The following is a 16,819-nucleotide window of genomic DNA, read 5'->3' on the forward strand; positions in this document are numbered from 1 at the left end:
TTTATGTACAATTATTGCTTTATTCACATTCTAAGCATTCAGGTTATCCAGAAATAGCACACGAGTTTGCAAACCGTCAACCAGCGAAATTTTCTTTTCAATTTTTAACTTAATGCTGCAAAACACAACAAAATTTGTATTAATTGTAAAAATTGAAGGAAGTTTTTAAACGAACTTCGTTTACCGGTAAAACAAATGAGTAAAACTTTCTTTTTCTCATATTTGATTGTGGGAAAAAACAGAATTATAATTTTGGTGCCGCAGTCAACCTATAAAAATCGATGAAATGTACAAATCTTTTTTTCAGTTTTAGTGTAGTGTTGTCAATGTACAATGTACATATATAAGAGTCCGCACTTTTCGGAATGTTTCTAAGGCAGTAAGAATCCTATTTCTCTTCAAAGCACATAGTCGAGTTCGTATCGAACGTACTGGTTCTTTTCATCATTGTATATACGAGGGTATGCTGGAATCAAGGAATCTTGAGAGCTGATATAGACTCCGTTGTAAACTTTCCAGTACACATCACGTACCTGTGCATAGGAAGCAACAGAATTTTGTAAGCACAAGAAATCCACAGTTTAAAAGTGAAAATTTTTTATTTAGTTTTACTTCATTTACTTTTTCCCCCATTTTCTTCGATGCACAGAATAAGACAACATAGGCGTTCAAAAAACGATACACTTAATATGATTAAAACATTTAGTATTCCACCTTATAAGCAACAAATCGAACAAACCTTTCGGGCAGGGTGGAATAACCCTTGCAGGCAATATTGGAGCAGTCTGGTTGGTCCTAGTGAGGTTCTAATGCCGTCGATGGCTGACATCACCGCCTGTAAATTAATTCAATAAAATCAGATCATTCTGTTTTGGCAAACAGAACACCGGTATTCATTATATACAGCAACGCAGTATTTACAGAATACACTCTAGGCTTGAGATATTTATCCACTGCGTTGCGGCTTACCTGTATAACGTGCGGCGAAGTTTCAAATACATTGGGCCAGACGCAGTTGAGCAGATGATTTAAAGCGTCTTCACAACCAAACCCTTGCACACCAAGCGCCATATGACCTATAGCGGCGGACGCTATCTGCCTGTGCACCAAATCTCGTTCCATGAGAGCATCTTCAAGGAGAGGCACCACAGCATAGATGTAGTCCTTGCCCATTTCGCCAATGTATTCAAATAAGAATGACATTGCCTGTCATAAGAATAGAACACGATTAAATCTTTGCAAAGACCATTCAATATCCCAATGTGGCCAAAACAACGTAAATTTCAGTGACATATAAAATCTTCGTAAGCAACAAATTTTCGTATTTTACTTAATAAACTCAACTCAATCCAAATATTATTTTAACTTTTCGAAATTATTTCTAAGTTGTCTTGTTCTATAACAAACCAACCTTCTTAAAATGTGCCAGTGAAATGAACAATCAACTTACTTTCAAAACACCATTCTGCACATTGAGTTCAGGAACACGATATTCGTTCATCAACGCAGGCAGTACAGTGAAGGGCGAACATGTTTCTGCGACAATAGCAATGGCAACTGTGGTGCAAACGCGATTCTGTCGCTCCTGTACTTTCAGATTGTTGAGAAGAGTTGCAAGTACATCGTGTGGACCGATAGCTTTTGCGATATAACCGAAGGTATTGACAGTGGCACGACGAATTGATTTTTTATGAGCCTGAAAAAGATGCTTTGTAAGAACGAATCGGCCAACGAAAAAGGATATCAATTAACAATAACAGTCTTTGGTAGGCTACTGCTACAGCTGCACACTTTTATGATCTGTTTCTAAGTACAGGTAAAGGTCGCTGGTAGTTTTAAAAACTCCAGTTGGGTCCTGTGGCCGCACGTTTGAGAACTACTAGTATTAAAGAAAAGTTCATTTTTCTCATTTATCACTTTAACTGGCACAAACAAGGATTTCACAGTTGGAAGTGGACATGTTCTGTCCTGTTACAAATTTTTAATTGTCGAAGTTGACGAAACGTGCGAGAAGTTATCAAACAAAGAACAACTGCATTTCGGTTTGTTGCCATTGATCGGTCACACTAATACTATTCGATTTGGTATTTCGCGTCTGGCACTGACCTCTGGTGGTCAATCGAAAAGTCGTTATTTGCAGTATGTTGGGGCTTATCGAGGCGCTGTTTCTGCGAAAGTTATTCTAAGTTTGTGGAATCATTTATTAAAAATCGTTTTTGATTTGTGAACGACATACAGACTGAACAAATTGCAAACAAACATACAATATATATATAATATATATCATATATCTATAAAAATAATTTAATTGTTTTAAAGTTATAACCTCTGACTGTTCCTAGAATTTTTTCTGAAACCTTAAACTTTCACAAAGTATGCAAACTAACCTTCAAAAGTTCAAGCAGTTCAAAGCAGATCCTCATCCACTCTCTGGCACTGACATACTCTGCACCGCGATCAGCGATTCGACCAACGAGATCGATGCAGTTCTCCTGGACCTTCTCGTGACGGTTTTTCAAGATCGGGGTGAGGCGAGGGAGAAGATCTTTGATCGGAGGAGTCATCTTATGCATTCCTGTAATGAAATTTTGAAATTAATTAATAATATGAACTATCTAATCCTAACACACAAGTCACCATAACCATTGCTTGCGAGTTATTTTAGATGTATTTTCATGTACTCCATTAATACTCATGTGTATTGTTACTCTTTGATAATTATCTTTCACAATTGAATAGATAATTGAGGATACTATTTAACGATCTGGTATTTCAACTTTTGCCGCTAATAACACTGGCCAACAAAAAAAACATTTTTTTTGAGTGCCAAAGATATTTTGATGGTTTCTGGGTAATTTTGGGCTGCTGAGTCCGAAAATAACATTCGTTTCTTTGAATTGGCTCTAGTTTTTGAGATATCGATGTTTTTTATTTTTGACGAGAGAAAAATCGTTAACTTTAGTATCTGCCAATTGTGAACACAAGCATCAGTAAAATGCATATTGGAAATGTCTCTTAGGCAGTATGCATTACTTATTTTGGACCAGATACTCCACTATGTCTATTTGTTATTGTAGCATCCCATTACTTCAGAAACAAGGCATTGAAAACACTCCATTTTCGGCATCATTCTGATAAGCTACAGTTTCTTTGTATTGTTCACCACATGTACAGTGTAGAGTACTCCCTTCAGTTATCACATCATATCAATATCTCATTTTATAGCTATATTGTTGTAGACTAAAGATGTTGTAATCAGAATTTAATAGTTCTGTAGCCAGAGAAAGGAATACCACGAGTCAAGTTCAAGCTATTGCTCACATAAGTAAGTTTGGAAAACGTGGAGGTTTTTTGTAATTCAAGTGAGAATTGAGTTCATTAGTGGAAGTTTGACAATATGCTTAGGCCTTGTCACTGGGAGGATGCATTTTCCTGTGACTGAATTGACAACCTGTCACATTTTCGTTCAGTATATATATGCTCTGCAAGTGAGAGCAGTGGAAGTGTGTTCGAAAGCAGTCCATTCATTCCAGAGCCATTCAAGCAGGAGGAGCTGAGCGATCTTATCAGGGATCTCAACTTATCCAAAGAAGCAGCAGAAATTTTGGCATCCTGACTCAAAGACAAAAACTGCCTTGGAACCGGAGCTTCAATAACATTCTACCGTACAAGAGAGAAAGAATTACTTCCGTATTTTAGCCAACAAGATGACCTTGTTTACTGCAAAGACATCGAAGGGCTTCTGCTGAAAATGGGAGTGCCACAATATAGACCTCAAGAGTGGCGCTTATTCATAGACAGTTCGAAAAGGAGTTTGAAATGTGTATTGCTACATAATGGTAACAGATATGCATCTCTCCCAATTGGCCACTCAACAAAACTAAAAGAAGAGTCAACAACATTAAAACGGTATTACAGAAACTGGATTATGACTCTCACCAATGGTAAATCTGTGTAGACTTGAAGATGGTAAATTTTTTGCTTGGCCAGCAAAGCGGATATACAAAATACCCATGTTTTATCTGCTTGTGGGATAGCCGAGCGCGCACTGATCACTGGGTGAAGAAAGGGTGGCCACTTAGAGATTCCATGAGAGTAGGTGAAGGTAACATCATAAATGAACCTTTAGTTGCTAGAGAGAAGATCATCATTCCACCGCTGCACATAAAACTTGGTTTGATGAAGCAATTTGTGAAAGCCTTGCCTGCAACTGGGGATTGCTTCAACTATATTTGCAGAACATTTCCTGCTTTGACCATCGAAAAGCTTAAAGCAGGTATTTTTGATGGCCCTCAGATCCGCAAACTCATAAAGGATGTGTGTTTTGTGCAGTCCATGACAGACACAGAGTCTGCTGCTTGGCAATCGTTTGTTTTAGTCACACAGAACTTTCTTGGTAACCGAAAAGCTGAAAATTACCAAGAATTGGTGGAAGATATGCTTTCCAAGTTGAAAGATTTGGGTGTGAAGATGAGTATCAAGGTTCACTATCTCTTCAGCCACTTAGATCGTTTTCCTGCAAACCTTGGTGATCTAAGTGAAGAGCAGGGAGAAAGGTTCCACCAGGACATTAAGGTCATAGAAGAGAGGTATCAGGGCAGGTGGGATGCCCATATGATGGCCGACTACTGTTGGAGTCTCCAACGTGACTGCTTGGCTGCATCACATTCCAGAAAGTCGTACAAAAGAAAATTTACAAGCATCGACTAATTTTTTTGTATTACAGTACCGATATATGATTGATTAGCGTGCTTTGACAGCTTACTAAATGTACTTTGAGCGTTACTAAAAGTAGTGTTTGTGCTTTGACGTCGCCTGTTTTTGCGTTACAAAAATCTGTTGTTTACTGCTAACATCGCCTAAGTTTTATAATTTTTGCTTGATTTTCACATGAAACATGATTCGCGTAAAGAAGGCTCTCTGTGTTAACGATTGCGTCTTTAACAATATCGCATCAGAAATAGATGAATACTGTATGCACATGATTGAAAAGACAGATGTAGACTCATCGAAGTTGTAGTATAAAGAGAATTTTACCTATGTCAAAATTTGCGTATTTTTAGCACTTTTTGAAACAAAAACATGGAATATCTCAAAAACTAGAGCCAATTCGGAAAAACTAATGCCATTTTTGGATTCAGCGACATAAAAATACCCTAAAACCGTTGAAACTTTCTTGGCACCAAAATGTGTGTTGACCAGTGTAATTAATGAAAAAATTAACGTAACATTTCAACTCACCTATCACATTTACAATTGCTTTAAGGGCACCAAGAATTGAACCCAAGACTTCGGGATATTCTTCTCCAAGGTATTCATACAGGACGACACCGAGATGTCCCATCAACTTCTCCTCCTGACATGCCAACATGACGACTGAGATGCGAGAGATGAGATCAGCAGCTTGTTGTCGGACCTTGGCTGATTTGTTGTTCAACCTCCACAAGACGGTACCACAAATCTTTAAAATAATATCATTTACTTTTAAAACTCTACATGAAGACAGATTTAAGCAATATAACAAGAAAATAAAATTTTCTGCACAAAGACACTGTATTACAGTATCTTAAAAATGATCAAAATCTTAACAAAAATCATTCCAGGAAATAATGACAATTTGCCAACATTTAAAAAATGCAATATATATACATAATATAACACTTCTACGGATATTTTTCTTATTATTAACATATTGGGTTGAAAGTATTATAAAAAAATTAAATGTTCACCAAGTTTAGTTTTGTAATATAATGAGTTTGACGTCACTACATCAGATGTTGAAGTTTTACAAAATCATGTTATTACCTGGGGCAGATAAGCTTTGACACGTTTCCCCAGTGCATTTACAACAGTTCCAAATCCATTTAACATGACAACATCTTCGGTTGTCTGTTCCTGGAAGGCATACAAGATGCCATCAATCAACTGTTCCTCAAGACGATGGTCAATTTCTGCAGCTCCCTGGTTGGCGAGGATCTATGAAGCAATAAAACGTTAATACAAATTAATTATTTAAATTTCATATAACCTTAACTTTAAAATCATCAACTAAAGACTGTTGTTGCATTTTTTAAATATGAGCTATTCATATACCTTGTCGATACTCTCCATAACCATCTTTCTGTATTGTTCATTTTCATCTTTTAAATCATCAACAACCCTCTGTATGATTTCTGCAGCGCCAACCTTCAACGATGAGACATAAATAATTATAATTAATTTACATTTCAATGCAAAAATATACACTAAAAAATTAAGCTAGTTACTTGTATAATACAAAGACGAAACATATGATATGAGTCATAACATGCCTTATTTGCAATTTCCACTGTTGTATCAACAAGCTGTCTGTAGTTACGACGATCCAATGCCATACGATGATTCCAGAAATGTTTAAAGAATGGTGGAAGGATTTCTTTCTTGATGTATGGGGGTTCAACACCATCAGTAGCACAACACTGCTTCACCACCTGAAGTGAGGAAAAATGACACCAGTGCTTGAGTATTACCAAAGAAAATTGTTTCATTCATTTAACCCTATATCGTAGCAAGAAGCAACATAACAAAAGTTATGTAAAGTTTTGGTAAGAGAGTTGACCTTTTGGATGGCGGATACATATTTAGCAATATCAAAAGGTCAATTTTTATCAGTTCATCAATTGGTTGATAGGTTTCAGCATGTTTCAATCTATTAAATCAGTGCTCTCTATCGGACACAATGACATCACTTAACATACTGACGCAATCGAGTACCAAAAGCTATTATTATTCTTGCAAGTCTTATTAATCTTATTATAATATAATATAATATAATATATATAATATAATAATATTATCGTAGCACATCACTAGGCTTAAGCAAACGAGACGTCCTTGATCAACGAAATTCAAAACTACCTTCAACACAATCTTCTTCATCTCTTCATCAGGAGACTGGAACTCACGAATGAGGATCAACATCACTTCTCTGGTGTAATAATTTGCATACTCAGCATCCATAAGCGGGATCAGGTACCCGATCGCTTTCAAGAATGCAGCAAGACCTTTCCCTCTGTGAAAAAAATAGTGCACTTATACACATATGGTAAAAACATAAACTAGTAAAGCATAATGATGGACATGGACGCCACTTTACAGCTCAGAAAAAACTTCGATATGTATTCGATTCGATGTGTATCAGCAAACTTTTTTTACTTTCCGTTTTCCAGTTTTATAAAACTTTGTTTCAGCCACATAAAAGGGCAATTAGTTTATCAAAATTCAGATGCAAGTTTAAAATGCTTCTACTGTGATGAAAGCATATTTAATTATTTTTTGGCTTTATGCAGTAGATTGGTAATGAAAAATTAGGCAAAGCACATAAAGGGAAATTTCCTCTGTGTATTCTAAAACATCATTATACTTGCCTATAGATGGTTTGTTTTATGTCTGTAACCAAATTAATTTATGATTGAAAAGTTTAATAGAACATTAAAAACCTGCATTTTTGACTTCAATAAATGACCAATTTTTTGTTGTGTAACAACTAGTGCTAATAATAATAATAGCTATTAAATTATTAATATTTTAAATATAATAATTAAAAATTATTAATAACTGAAACTTGGCACAAAATGAGATTTGCAAACTTTTACTAAAATTTCAATGTACTCCCAGCGCCAGCCAATGAAATAATCACCTAAACCGTTAGGTTCCATGCCAGTAGGTTAAAGTGGAAGAAAACAATTGTACAAAGGCATGGCTCAGTGCATTACGCTGTTCTTTGAGTAAAGTTTTAGAAAACAAAGATTAAATGAAGAGTTCAGAAGGTCCAAAGTTTGTAAAAATGCCCACACTTTCACTGTAGTTAACAAGCATTAGAAAGAAACTCCGCATTGCAAGAAACAAACTTTTTTTCAATTGCCATTAATTTAATAAAACTGCTTCTGGTAAAGACTTTTTCTGACTTTAATAACTGGAAGAAACTAAAACTGGTCGCTAAAACATTTCACAATATTTTTGAAGAAATATAAAGCCGGGCATTTCGACATTTCTTCAAAAAAGTTAGAAGGTTCTTAAAGTTGATAAAAGCCAAATATTACCTGTGTGTTCTGATACCCTTCCAAAGTGGTTTGAGCACACTGTCAAATGATTCGATACCATACGGTGTCGCCGCTTCCGCCAAGGCAGCCAAAGCAAGAGCGGTGATGGTACGCACCTGTTTCAAAATCAACTGTTAGCATACCATGAAACATGTAGGTTATTACTAAACAGAAATTTATTAGTTAATAACCAGTGGCATTTGCTAAAATTAAAGTCATGACAACAAATGTAAGCTACAAGATGTAATATCTGTTTAGATATTTATAAATTAACCAATATGAAATGAAGCCTTGATTTATGAGATACCTTTTGTTGTTCATCTTCCAATCCTGCTTCAATGGTTTCCACAAGATTCTTGAGATGTGGAAGAATAGCGCATCCCATCAAGATAGCAATCTGCTGTGTAATCTTGATCCCTGTGTGACGAGCCTAATGCATGCAAATCAAAAATAAGTAACCATTTTGAAACATGTAACTCAGTTTGTACAGTTTTATTATAAGGCAACACTACTTCATCAGTCTAACAAAGAAACTAAATTATTGCCGAACCTGCCAAGATTTCTTGCTTCTGCACACAGCTTTGAGAAATGGAAGCAGTGATGGAATACCCAGGGCAGATGCAACCACAGCAAATGCACGAGCAGTCGTGTTACGGACGTATCTGCGAAATAATTATTAGTTCATATGCATATTTCACTTTAAAAGTGGTAAAGTAAAGGTAACGATTTGTGAACCCAGAATATTATAAGTGCAGCGTCTAATGCAAGGAAATAATTGGGTAAAACGAATAAGAAGTATATAAGTTACTAGAAAACAAAATACTTTTCCAGTGGGAAATGTTACATACTCATCCATGTTGTCAATGTCAGGTCTCATAACTGAGATCATGGTTGCAAGTCCAGCAGCTTTTGCCAAGTTAGAGATAATTTCGCGGCCTTCCACTCTTGCGTAGTAATCTTCATCAATAAGAAGAGGCTCAATGACGACCAGGATTTTGTGCACATAAGGTCGAACCAAATCGTCGAGTTTGTACAGAATACGATCAATAACCTAGTAGTTGAATGAATAAATAAATAATTCATTAATTTATTATAATAACCTAAAATAGCTAAATGCAATATGTGGGTGTCAATAAAATCATGTGACTATGAATAAATAAGAACGTAAGTAAATTTTCTTAAGTTTCTAGACCAGCAGCTACTTATAATGTTCAGTTCAAGATGAAAACCATACTAAGTTTTGAAGTTACCTTAACCAACAAATGACGCTCCTGATCTTCGAGAGTTGGAGACATGAGAAGTGGAAGAATCTGGTTGAAAAGAGGACCAGCACCGAACTCTCGAGCTTTGTCTGTGATCTAAAAAAAAAAGAAAATCCTTTTTAGCAATAGCATTTTTTGCTTTATTTATAAAAATGTCAAACTAAGTTATAGTGAGTTATAAGGAGTCTTCATAATCATATTAAGCAAATATCACTGCTAACATTACTATAACAAGGAATTAAAACAGTGATCAGGTACAAACATGGTTTAGTCAGTGACCCTTAGAGTTGAGCATAATTCACAATTTACGTAACTACGAACTGCAAATAACAGAATTTCCAGCAGTAACTGTTACATAATTACTTAAGTACTGTTAAAAAGTCTTTTTGGAGACTTTCCACCATGTTCAATCGAGTTGTTTAACAAGCTGCAGAATGTAATATTTATGCTGCAATGTCAGGCATTGCATTGACAATGGGAGTTACTTTAATGTTGAACTAATTGTCTAAAGCAAAACAGGTGAAGTACATGATGCAAGGCATATGGTTGCTTGAGAGAACGATTATGCAAAACCTTGAATTCACGAAAACATTATCTTCTTGGAAAAGACAAACAAACAACAGCAACCTGTGTATATCTATTTTCTATTTGCTGCTGGAAAAACCTTTATTAGACAAATGGATTATGAAAAGTCTATTCTAATGATCATGAATATATCATTAACCTGGCGAAGAGCACTCTTTCGCATTGGTGGAGTTCCATTCTTGATTTTCAATAAAAGTTTCATTATCTTCCTCTCTTTCTGCTCTTCTGGAGAAAGTGTCTCTTCATCCACCTCCACCAGCAATTTATCAAAATACTGGATGTCATCTGGCTTCAAAAATGGCAGGTTTCCAGTTGGCTGATCTGTGATTCCTAGCAAGTTCAAAACAAATTTATTATGACATAATGTGCATATATCATAATATGTAAAATCTTATATACCGAACAAATGACAGAGAAATTAACAAAGACATTGCAGTATAAACTGATCACATGCCAACAAAATCAGCCACAAGCTAAGTGAGCTGTTAAAACATTAACTGAAAACTTAACAAATTCTAGCAATAGAAATTGACTAAACAAACCTTTCATAGATTTATCCTCAACTTGGATATGAAATCCTGTTGTTCCTCCCATCGGTGTGGGAGTTGCAGTGATCTTGCGAGCAGGAGTTCTAATTGGCATGTAACCAGCTGGAGGAGAAAGAACCTTGTAACCTTCAGGAAACATTGTGTCAAGCTCCTCATCAGTTAATGGTCTGTTTCTTTCATCAATTTCACGCTCCCATCTCCAAGCCTGCAACAAACATACAGTGTTAAAGTAAGTACATGACAAAAACCAATAACACTGACGACAACACTAGGTAAAAAAGGTGCATTGCAACTAACCTAGATGGGCGAGATACCAATGCTTACAGAAGCTATCAAATCACCTACCTGCAGTTGTTCTGGTGTCATTGACATAAGTTGGCCTGGAGTGGGTGTAGCCATTCCCATTGCCTTCACACCGATTGGCGTTACCCCTGAAGGGGTGAACATGGAAGGGGTACCTCCTGGTGTAGCCATGGCTGATTTGGGAGTGAATGCACTGGGTGTACCGCCAGGGGTAAACACCGGAGTTGCAGCAGAAGGGGTTTGATTTCCTGGGGTAGCTGCAGCTGGGGTTAAATCCCACCTTGATTTCCGCTTGCTTGCCCCAGGAGTTTCTCGAATGCTATCTTCTGCTCTATCTTGGCGACCCGGGGTTTCTGCCCAACCCATTGATCTTCCCGGTGTTTCCCTTTCAGTTTTCGGTGTTTCATCCCAACGATTCTTCCGCGTGCTTGGGGTACCTCCTGGTGTTACAGCTACAGCAGGGGTTCCTCTTCCAGGTGTTACAGCCCCAGGGGTAGCATGTCCTGGAGTTTCTGCCCAGGCCCTTGTACTTGGACCTGGGGTTACTACAGCACCAGGGGTTTCGCTGCCCTTCAACCTTCCTGGTGTTTCATCCCAACGCTGGGCACTTGGAGTGTGAGATGGTGTCTCGGCCTGGTCCCAGGCCATTCGCTTTTTGGGGGCGGTTTCGACTATTGTAGGTGTTGCATCCCACCTGCGTTGGCACATGTTAATTGTATTCAATTGCATTTAAGCTTTTATTTAAGGTGGTGGTACAAAACATTTCATTATCACTTTTTGCCTGAAGTGACTTTCGAATAAACAATAAACAAATAAAAAATTTGTTCTGGTCATTGTTGAAAAAGATGTGGTGTTACAAGCTAGATTGTTTGACAATATCAATTTTAAAAACTGTCCATGAGTTAACTTGTGGGCATGACATGGAATAACCTGTAACAACTAGTGAAATATTAATAGAAAGGAAAGGTATTTGCAAAGTTTACCTAAATATACACTTCTAAATTAAGTTTAAAAACTCGTTTCACAAAACAATGAGCCAGTCACTTACTCACTTTATAGTTCAACATTGCAATAAGTAATAAACATCGCAATAAGCAATAAATAATAAACACAGCTATTCTTCTACTTCAGTGTTTACCTTCTTTTCTTTGCAGGTTGGGCTGCTTTTGATCCATTCACGTGAAGTTCTCCGGCTTTCATCTTTTCAGAAATCTTACTCCGGATTTCTCTTTCCTCCTTGGTGAGAGACTAGAATGAAGTAATACAAATAAAGTGTTACGTCTAGTTGAAACCAGAGATATAACAAAACGAAACATCATTATAAATTTTAAAAAAAACTCAAAAAGAAAAACCAAGTGAGTACTTTACCTGATACTTCATGATGTCGCGATATTGAGCAAGACCAGGATCAGGAGTTTTTCCACCATCTGCAAATGGATCTCCTCTATCTGGAGAAATTGCTCGACGCAGTCTTTGCTGCCTGTATTGGTCCTCTCTTGTGATGATCGGTTGTGTCCTTGTTTCAGCAAACGGATCGATATCTTGTCCCTGTCATGCAGCCAGTAAAAAAAGTTAAAAGGCACACCAAAATCTGCTTGGACATACAACGTGCACCACAAGTCCGCCACTAACGAAGCAGTTTTAAGCTCCTACTTAAAAAAATGAAATGAAAAAAATGACAAAAAATAAACAGCCACACAATTCAGCAAGTACCAATCTTCATTGCATATATTACTTGATGTGATCTCGGATGATTTGTATAGGTATGTAAATATCACACTGGAGATACATTAACTTTGTAGCACATTCCACTGCATATATATCACATATGATACAAAAGTACATTTATACATACTTAAATCATACTGCTATTTATACTTGCAAACCTGTGGGATGTCGTTAAGCAGGGCTGCAGGTGCATTGTATGTCTGTCGCTTCCCGAGTAATGCGGACGTATCAGTAACAACTTCTTCATCATCTTCATCTTCCTGGAGTTAGAATCAAGAATTTCAGATATAGAAGGTGATTTTTTAAATTTTTATATCTAACAACTCAATAAGGTTTCATTTACCAAAACCATGAGTTACCCTTAATGTTACAATATCATAAAACAGTTTTGAAGCCAAATTAAAAACTTCGAGGAGACAATCACAAACAATGTCGAAGCAAGCCAGGGTGTCAAAGAGGTCAATGACCCCTCAAGTTGTCGTGACAAATTAAACTTGTTACGTCTACTACAGTGCATTTTCATGCGTCAAGTCCGCATGGTATCTTTTCTTATACGCATCATTTGTCTGCACTAACAAACTGTGATAGCCTCATTGCAGCTAATGCAACACATGATTGATGCATGTCATCACTCTTCCAATGATCTATGCCAAACTAGATTGATGCTACATGACATGATATTACGGATTAGGCCCTTTTCAGGTACGAACAATGACAAAATAAACATCATATTCTGGATCATTATGAATAAATTGCATACGGTAATTAACAATAAATCGATTAAAACACTCTGACTGCAATAAAATTAGTAGCACGTGAGTTGTTTATTGTTAGTGTTTAGCACAACAGTCTGCACATCTAGATTGGTTTTGTTTTAATATGCGCAAAATAACATAGTTTTTTTGACCGTCCGAATGCAATCAAACGTGAAACTCATGCTTTTAAGGACAAACAACGTTCAACACAAAACTACGATTAAAGGATGCGAAAATTTCATACAACTGAGTAGTTCAAATAGTTACACCTGAAGAAGCAAGATCAAGCTTGCAGAAGTTGATAGAAATAAATTAAAGTTAACCTTTGAGGTGCTACGCTATTCTAATATTGCTTTTATACTGTAATACTGTATACTGAAATCAGAGGCGAGCCTAGAAAATTTTTAAGGGGGTTGTCACCTTTAAAGGTTGCAAGAAAATTGGTAGCAAACTCGCAAGTGGTTAATTACAGTGTTGCTATCTGTATATGGATGGTTAGCATGATGCCAACCACGAAAGTAACTGCAAAAGTATGATACAGTATTGCATATTTTAATAGTTAAGTTATAGAACTTCGCTTACTGTATTTCATTTCTGCAGGCATTTGATGGAGTACTATGCTTGTGGGTAGTTATATGGCTTGTGCCGAACTAGAGGTTTTTAACTTGCCATAGTTCACGGTGATGTCATGAATTACCATTATGACATCATACCGCATATTGGCAGTTTATGTTCCATTTTCCACCGTACATTTGTGTACATTGAAAGTGGTCGTTGGTCCATGTATGTCAGAAATTTTAGAATGATAATGACAGTGAAAACTTGAGAGCAACTATTTCGCCGTATGTAGACTACGCAGTCCTTTGTTAAATATGGGCAGTTAACTTAGAAGAAAAGTTGGGTATGCAAAAGTTGATTTTAGTTGTTTGGAATTTAATTCAAGTCAGATTAAGGTTAAAAGGTAGATTAAGGTTAAAAGGTAGATTTAGGTTACTATGTTGCTACATTTAAGTTAACAAGAGACTGCAAATAATTGCTTTGAACGCAAGACTTTTTCCAGTGAAATAGAAAAAGAGCAAAAAACGTAAGATATTGAAACCAGATAATGATAATGTCAAAGTGATTATAAATAAGGTACAGGCCCCTGTATTATGAGTGTAGTAAGTTTTCAGAAGTGAGAAAATGTAATTTTTGTGTGAGTATAAAGATGGGCAGGGTGTTTTTTCATTTCCAGGTTAGCATAGCATATCCAGCAAGTCTTAGAAAATGTCACAGTCGAGTTTGCTGGCGTATTTTAGCCGTAGCTAGGCCCAGGGCACTGCAAAAACTTCTGCGTTGGCAGCTAGTTCTCTGGGTGAAAGGCCTTCAACATCTTCTTCGACAGCGGAAAATCCATCTTGCTTTTCATTAACGTCTGCAAACCCGTTAACCATTGGTGATTGCGTAGGTATGGTCCATACACTTTAATCAGAAGAGAAGATCTCATTGTTGGAAAATCCGTGGATGGAAACGGGGAGTTAACAAATATCCTTCGAATGAATGTTCTGTAAACGGCAAGGTGAAGATTGAAAGCATTAAGCCTGCATGGTTTTCAGAATTCACTTGGCTTGTGTATAGTCCTTTGAAAAGAGGGTTGTTTGCTCCAGCTCCTGCAGGTGGAGTTAGACTGGGAAGATTAGTGCAATCACCCTGTTGTGCAACAGAAACACAGCTCTCTAAGGCGGTGCGTTATTTCAAAAATCATGCCTGTGATAAGTATCACACTGCTTCTGTGGAAAAATCAATAGATTTTTCAAAACTTTACAAATCTACTGAAAGTGTCGTGATTGACTGTATTACTTCACATTCCAATGAGTTGTACAAACCTCAACAAAATTTTTTAAATCTATTGTGTCCACTACTAATATGTGCCGCAATTGCCGGTTAACAAGGTTTGTCTTGACGGGAACACCCTGATGATGGGTGTTTAGACATGTTTTCTCACGAGCAGAATAAAGGTAATTTTTGAACACTTCTTCAATTTCGTGTTGATAGTGGTTATACTACTGTCACCGCTTACCAACAAAAAGCTCCTAATGCATTATACAGCTCAGTAAAACTGTACAAAATGAGTTAATTGAGATATTCGGATCCTACATACACTAAATAAATAAAGATTAACTTTACAAAATACTGTTTTGTAATGGAGTATAAAAATCAAGTTAAACTCTTCTCTTTGTTTAATTGTAGGAGCTACTTTCGTCTACCCATGTCTTATTCTTGTCAAGTTGTTGATATCCAAACCAATTACAATAAAAATCTGGTTAACGAGTTAAGTCCGTTAATCATGGGTTTTTCGTTGATTGCGATCATATCAGTCCCAACTATTCGAAATAAATGGAGAATTCGAATGTTTTAGGATGTAGATTTTAAATTCTGGATGCCCATTTTCTATGTAAGAAAAAACAGGCGATCATATGCTGAGAAATAATATATATATAGCTTTTATATGTGTAAAGATAAAAAGAATTACTAATAAAAAGTGTTACCAAGTGTTACTGTTGATATCGACTACATACAATAGGCACTGAAAAGTGGTTTAAAAAGTAGTGTTGAAAAGATAGAAAATGGGATCAACAAACCTGTTCATTTGGAGCAATGGATGTCACATAACCAGCAAACTTGCTGTTTGAACCTCCATAAATTTCCTGATCGTAAAATCCTCCTTCTCCTAGCTTCACTCTTCCTTCTTCATCAGCCTCTGGAGCAGCTTCTTCTTCTTCTTCCGGAGCAGAAGCAAGCTGGGCTTTCTTTTTCTGGATTGCCTCTATTTCAGAGACATAATCTTCACGAGTCGCCATGTTGTTTCAAGATATACCAATCGCTACAGCTCAGCCTACTCCATAAAGTGGTATACTTTTTATATATAATGGTTTGCTTTTCTTAAAATATACTTTTTTGGACGACAAGTTTGTTCAAAAAGAGTCTATATATATACCAAATCTGCAAACAAGAAAATTACCAGTAATATTTGTGTTTTTTATTGCATGTATTAAACAACTGCATTGGAATAAAACAGCAGAAAAACAAAGTTTTGGTAAAACATGTTTCAGCACATTTTCCATTTAAATATCGCCAAAAAGATATGTTCTCTGTGTGGTTTGAAGTGTATAATTACTGTATGATACCACGGGCCACAGAAAACTATTTAAGATATTTTGATGTACTACTGTTGATGATTGATGGCTACTGCAATAGTTTCTGATTTCTGTTGTTATCAAAATACGCAGTGTCAGACAGTTTTTGAACTGTTTGATTTATAACCATCTCAAAAAGACAGTTTTGAAGAAAGGCTTATGTTGGTCATTTCAAAAGAACTTCTGGATATGTCTTTTTGGGTAGGTGAAGCAAGAGATACCGAAATACCTTGTTCGAAGTTAGAAAAAGGGGACCCTAACTTAGAAAAATAAAATGTTAAAACATTACGGTACGCCTTTTAGATAACTATGACATATTGATTTTGTAATAACTTAAACTTAAGATCATTAATGTTTAAACCATAAGAAAAAATATCAGTA

The 16,819-nt window shown here is 36.3% G+C and overlaps 1 protein-coding gene across 1 annotated transcript; it reads right to left on the bottom strand.

The window, feature by feature from the left end:
* LOC143470433 (splicing factor 3B subunit 1-like) lies at positions 1-16,240 on the bottom strand. Its single transcript, XM_076968568.1, has 22 exons — positions 15,884-16,240; positions 12,666-12,767; positions 12,148-12,327; positions 11,918-12,027; positions 10,822-11,473; positions 10,471-10,681; positions 10,068-10,258; positions 9,332-9,439; positions 8,930-9,132; positions 8,632-8,743; positions 8,389-8,511; positions 8,082-8,197; positions 6,898-7,051; positions 6,312-6,470; positions 6,094-6,186; positions 5,806-5,976; positions 5,242-5,461; positions 2,388-2,575; positions 1,451-1,696; positions 970-1,206; positions 740-835; positions 1-533 (listed from the first exon to the last, which is right to left on the bottom strand). The coding sequence occupies exons 1-22, from the start codon at positions 16,100-16,102 to the stop codon at positions 399-401; spliced, it is 4,026 nt and encodes a 1,341-aa protein (XP_076824683.1). The 5' UTR covers positions 16,103-16,240; the 3' UTR covers positions 1-398.
* Positions 16,241-16,819: the final 579 nt, after the last annotated feature.

The sequence above is a fragment of the Clavelina lepadiformis genome, chromosome 9 (assembly GCF_947623445.1).
Source record: "Clavelina lepadiformis chromosome 9, kaClaLepa1.1, whole genome shotgun sequence".
Taxonomy (NCBI): Eukaryota; Metazoa; Chordata; class Ascidiacea; order Aplousobranchia; family Clavelinidae; genus Clavelina; species Clavelina lepadiformis.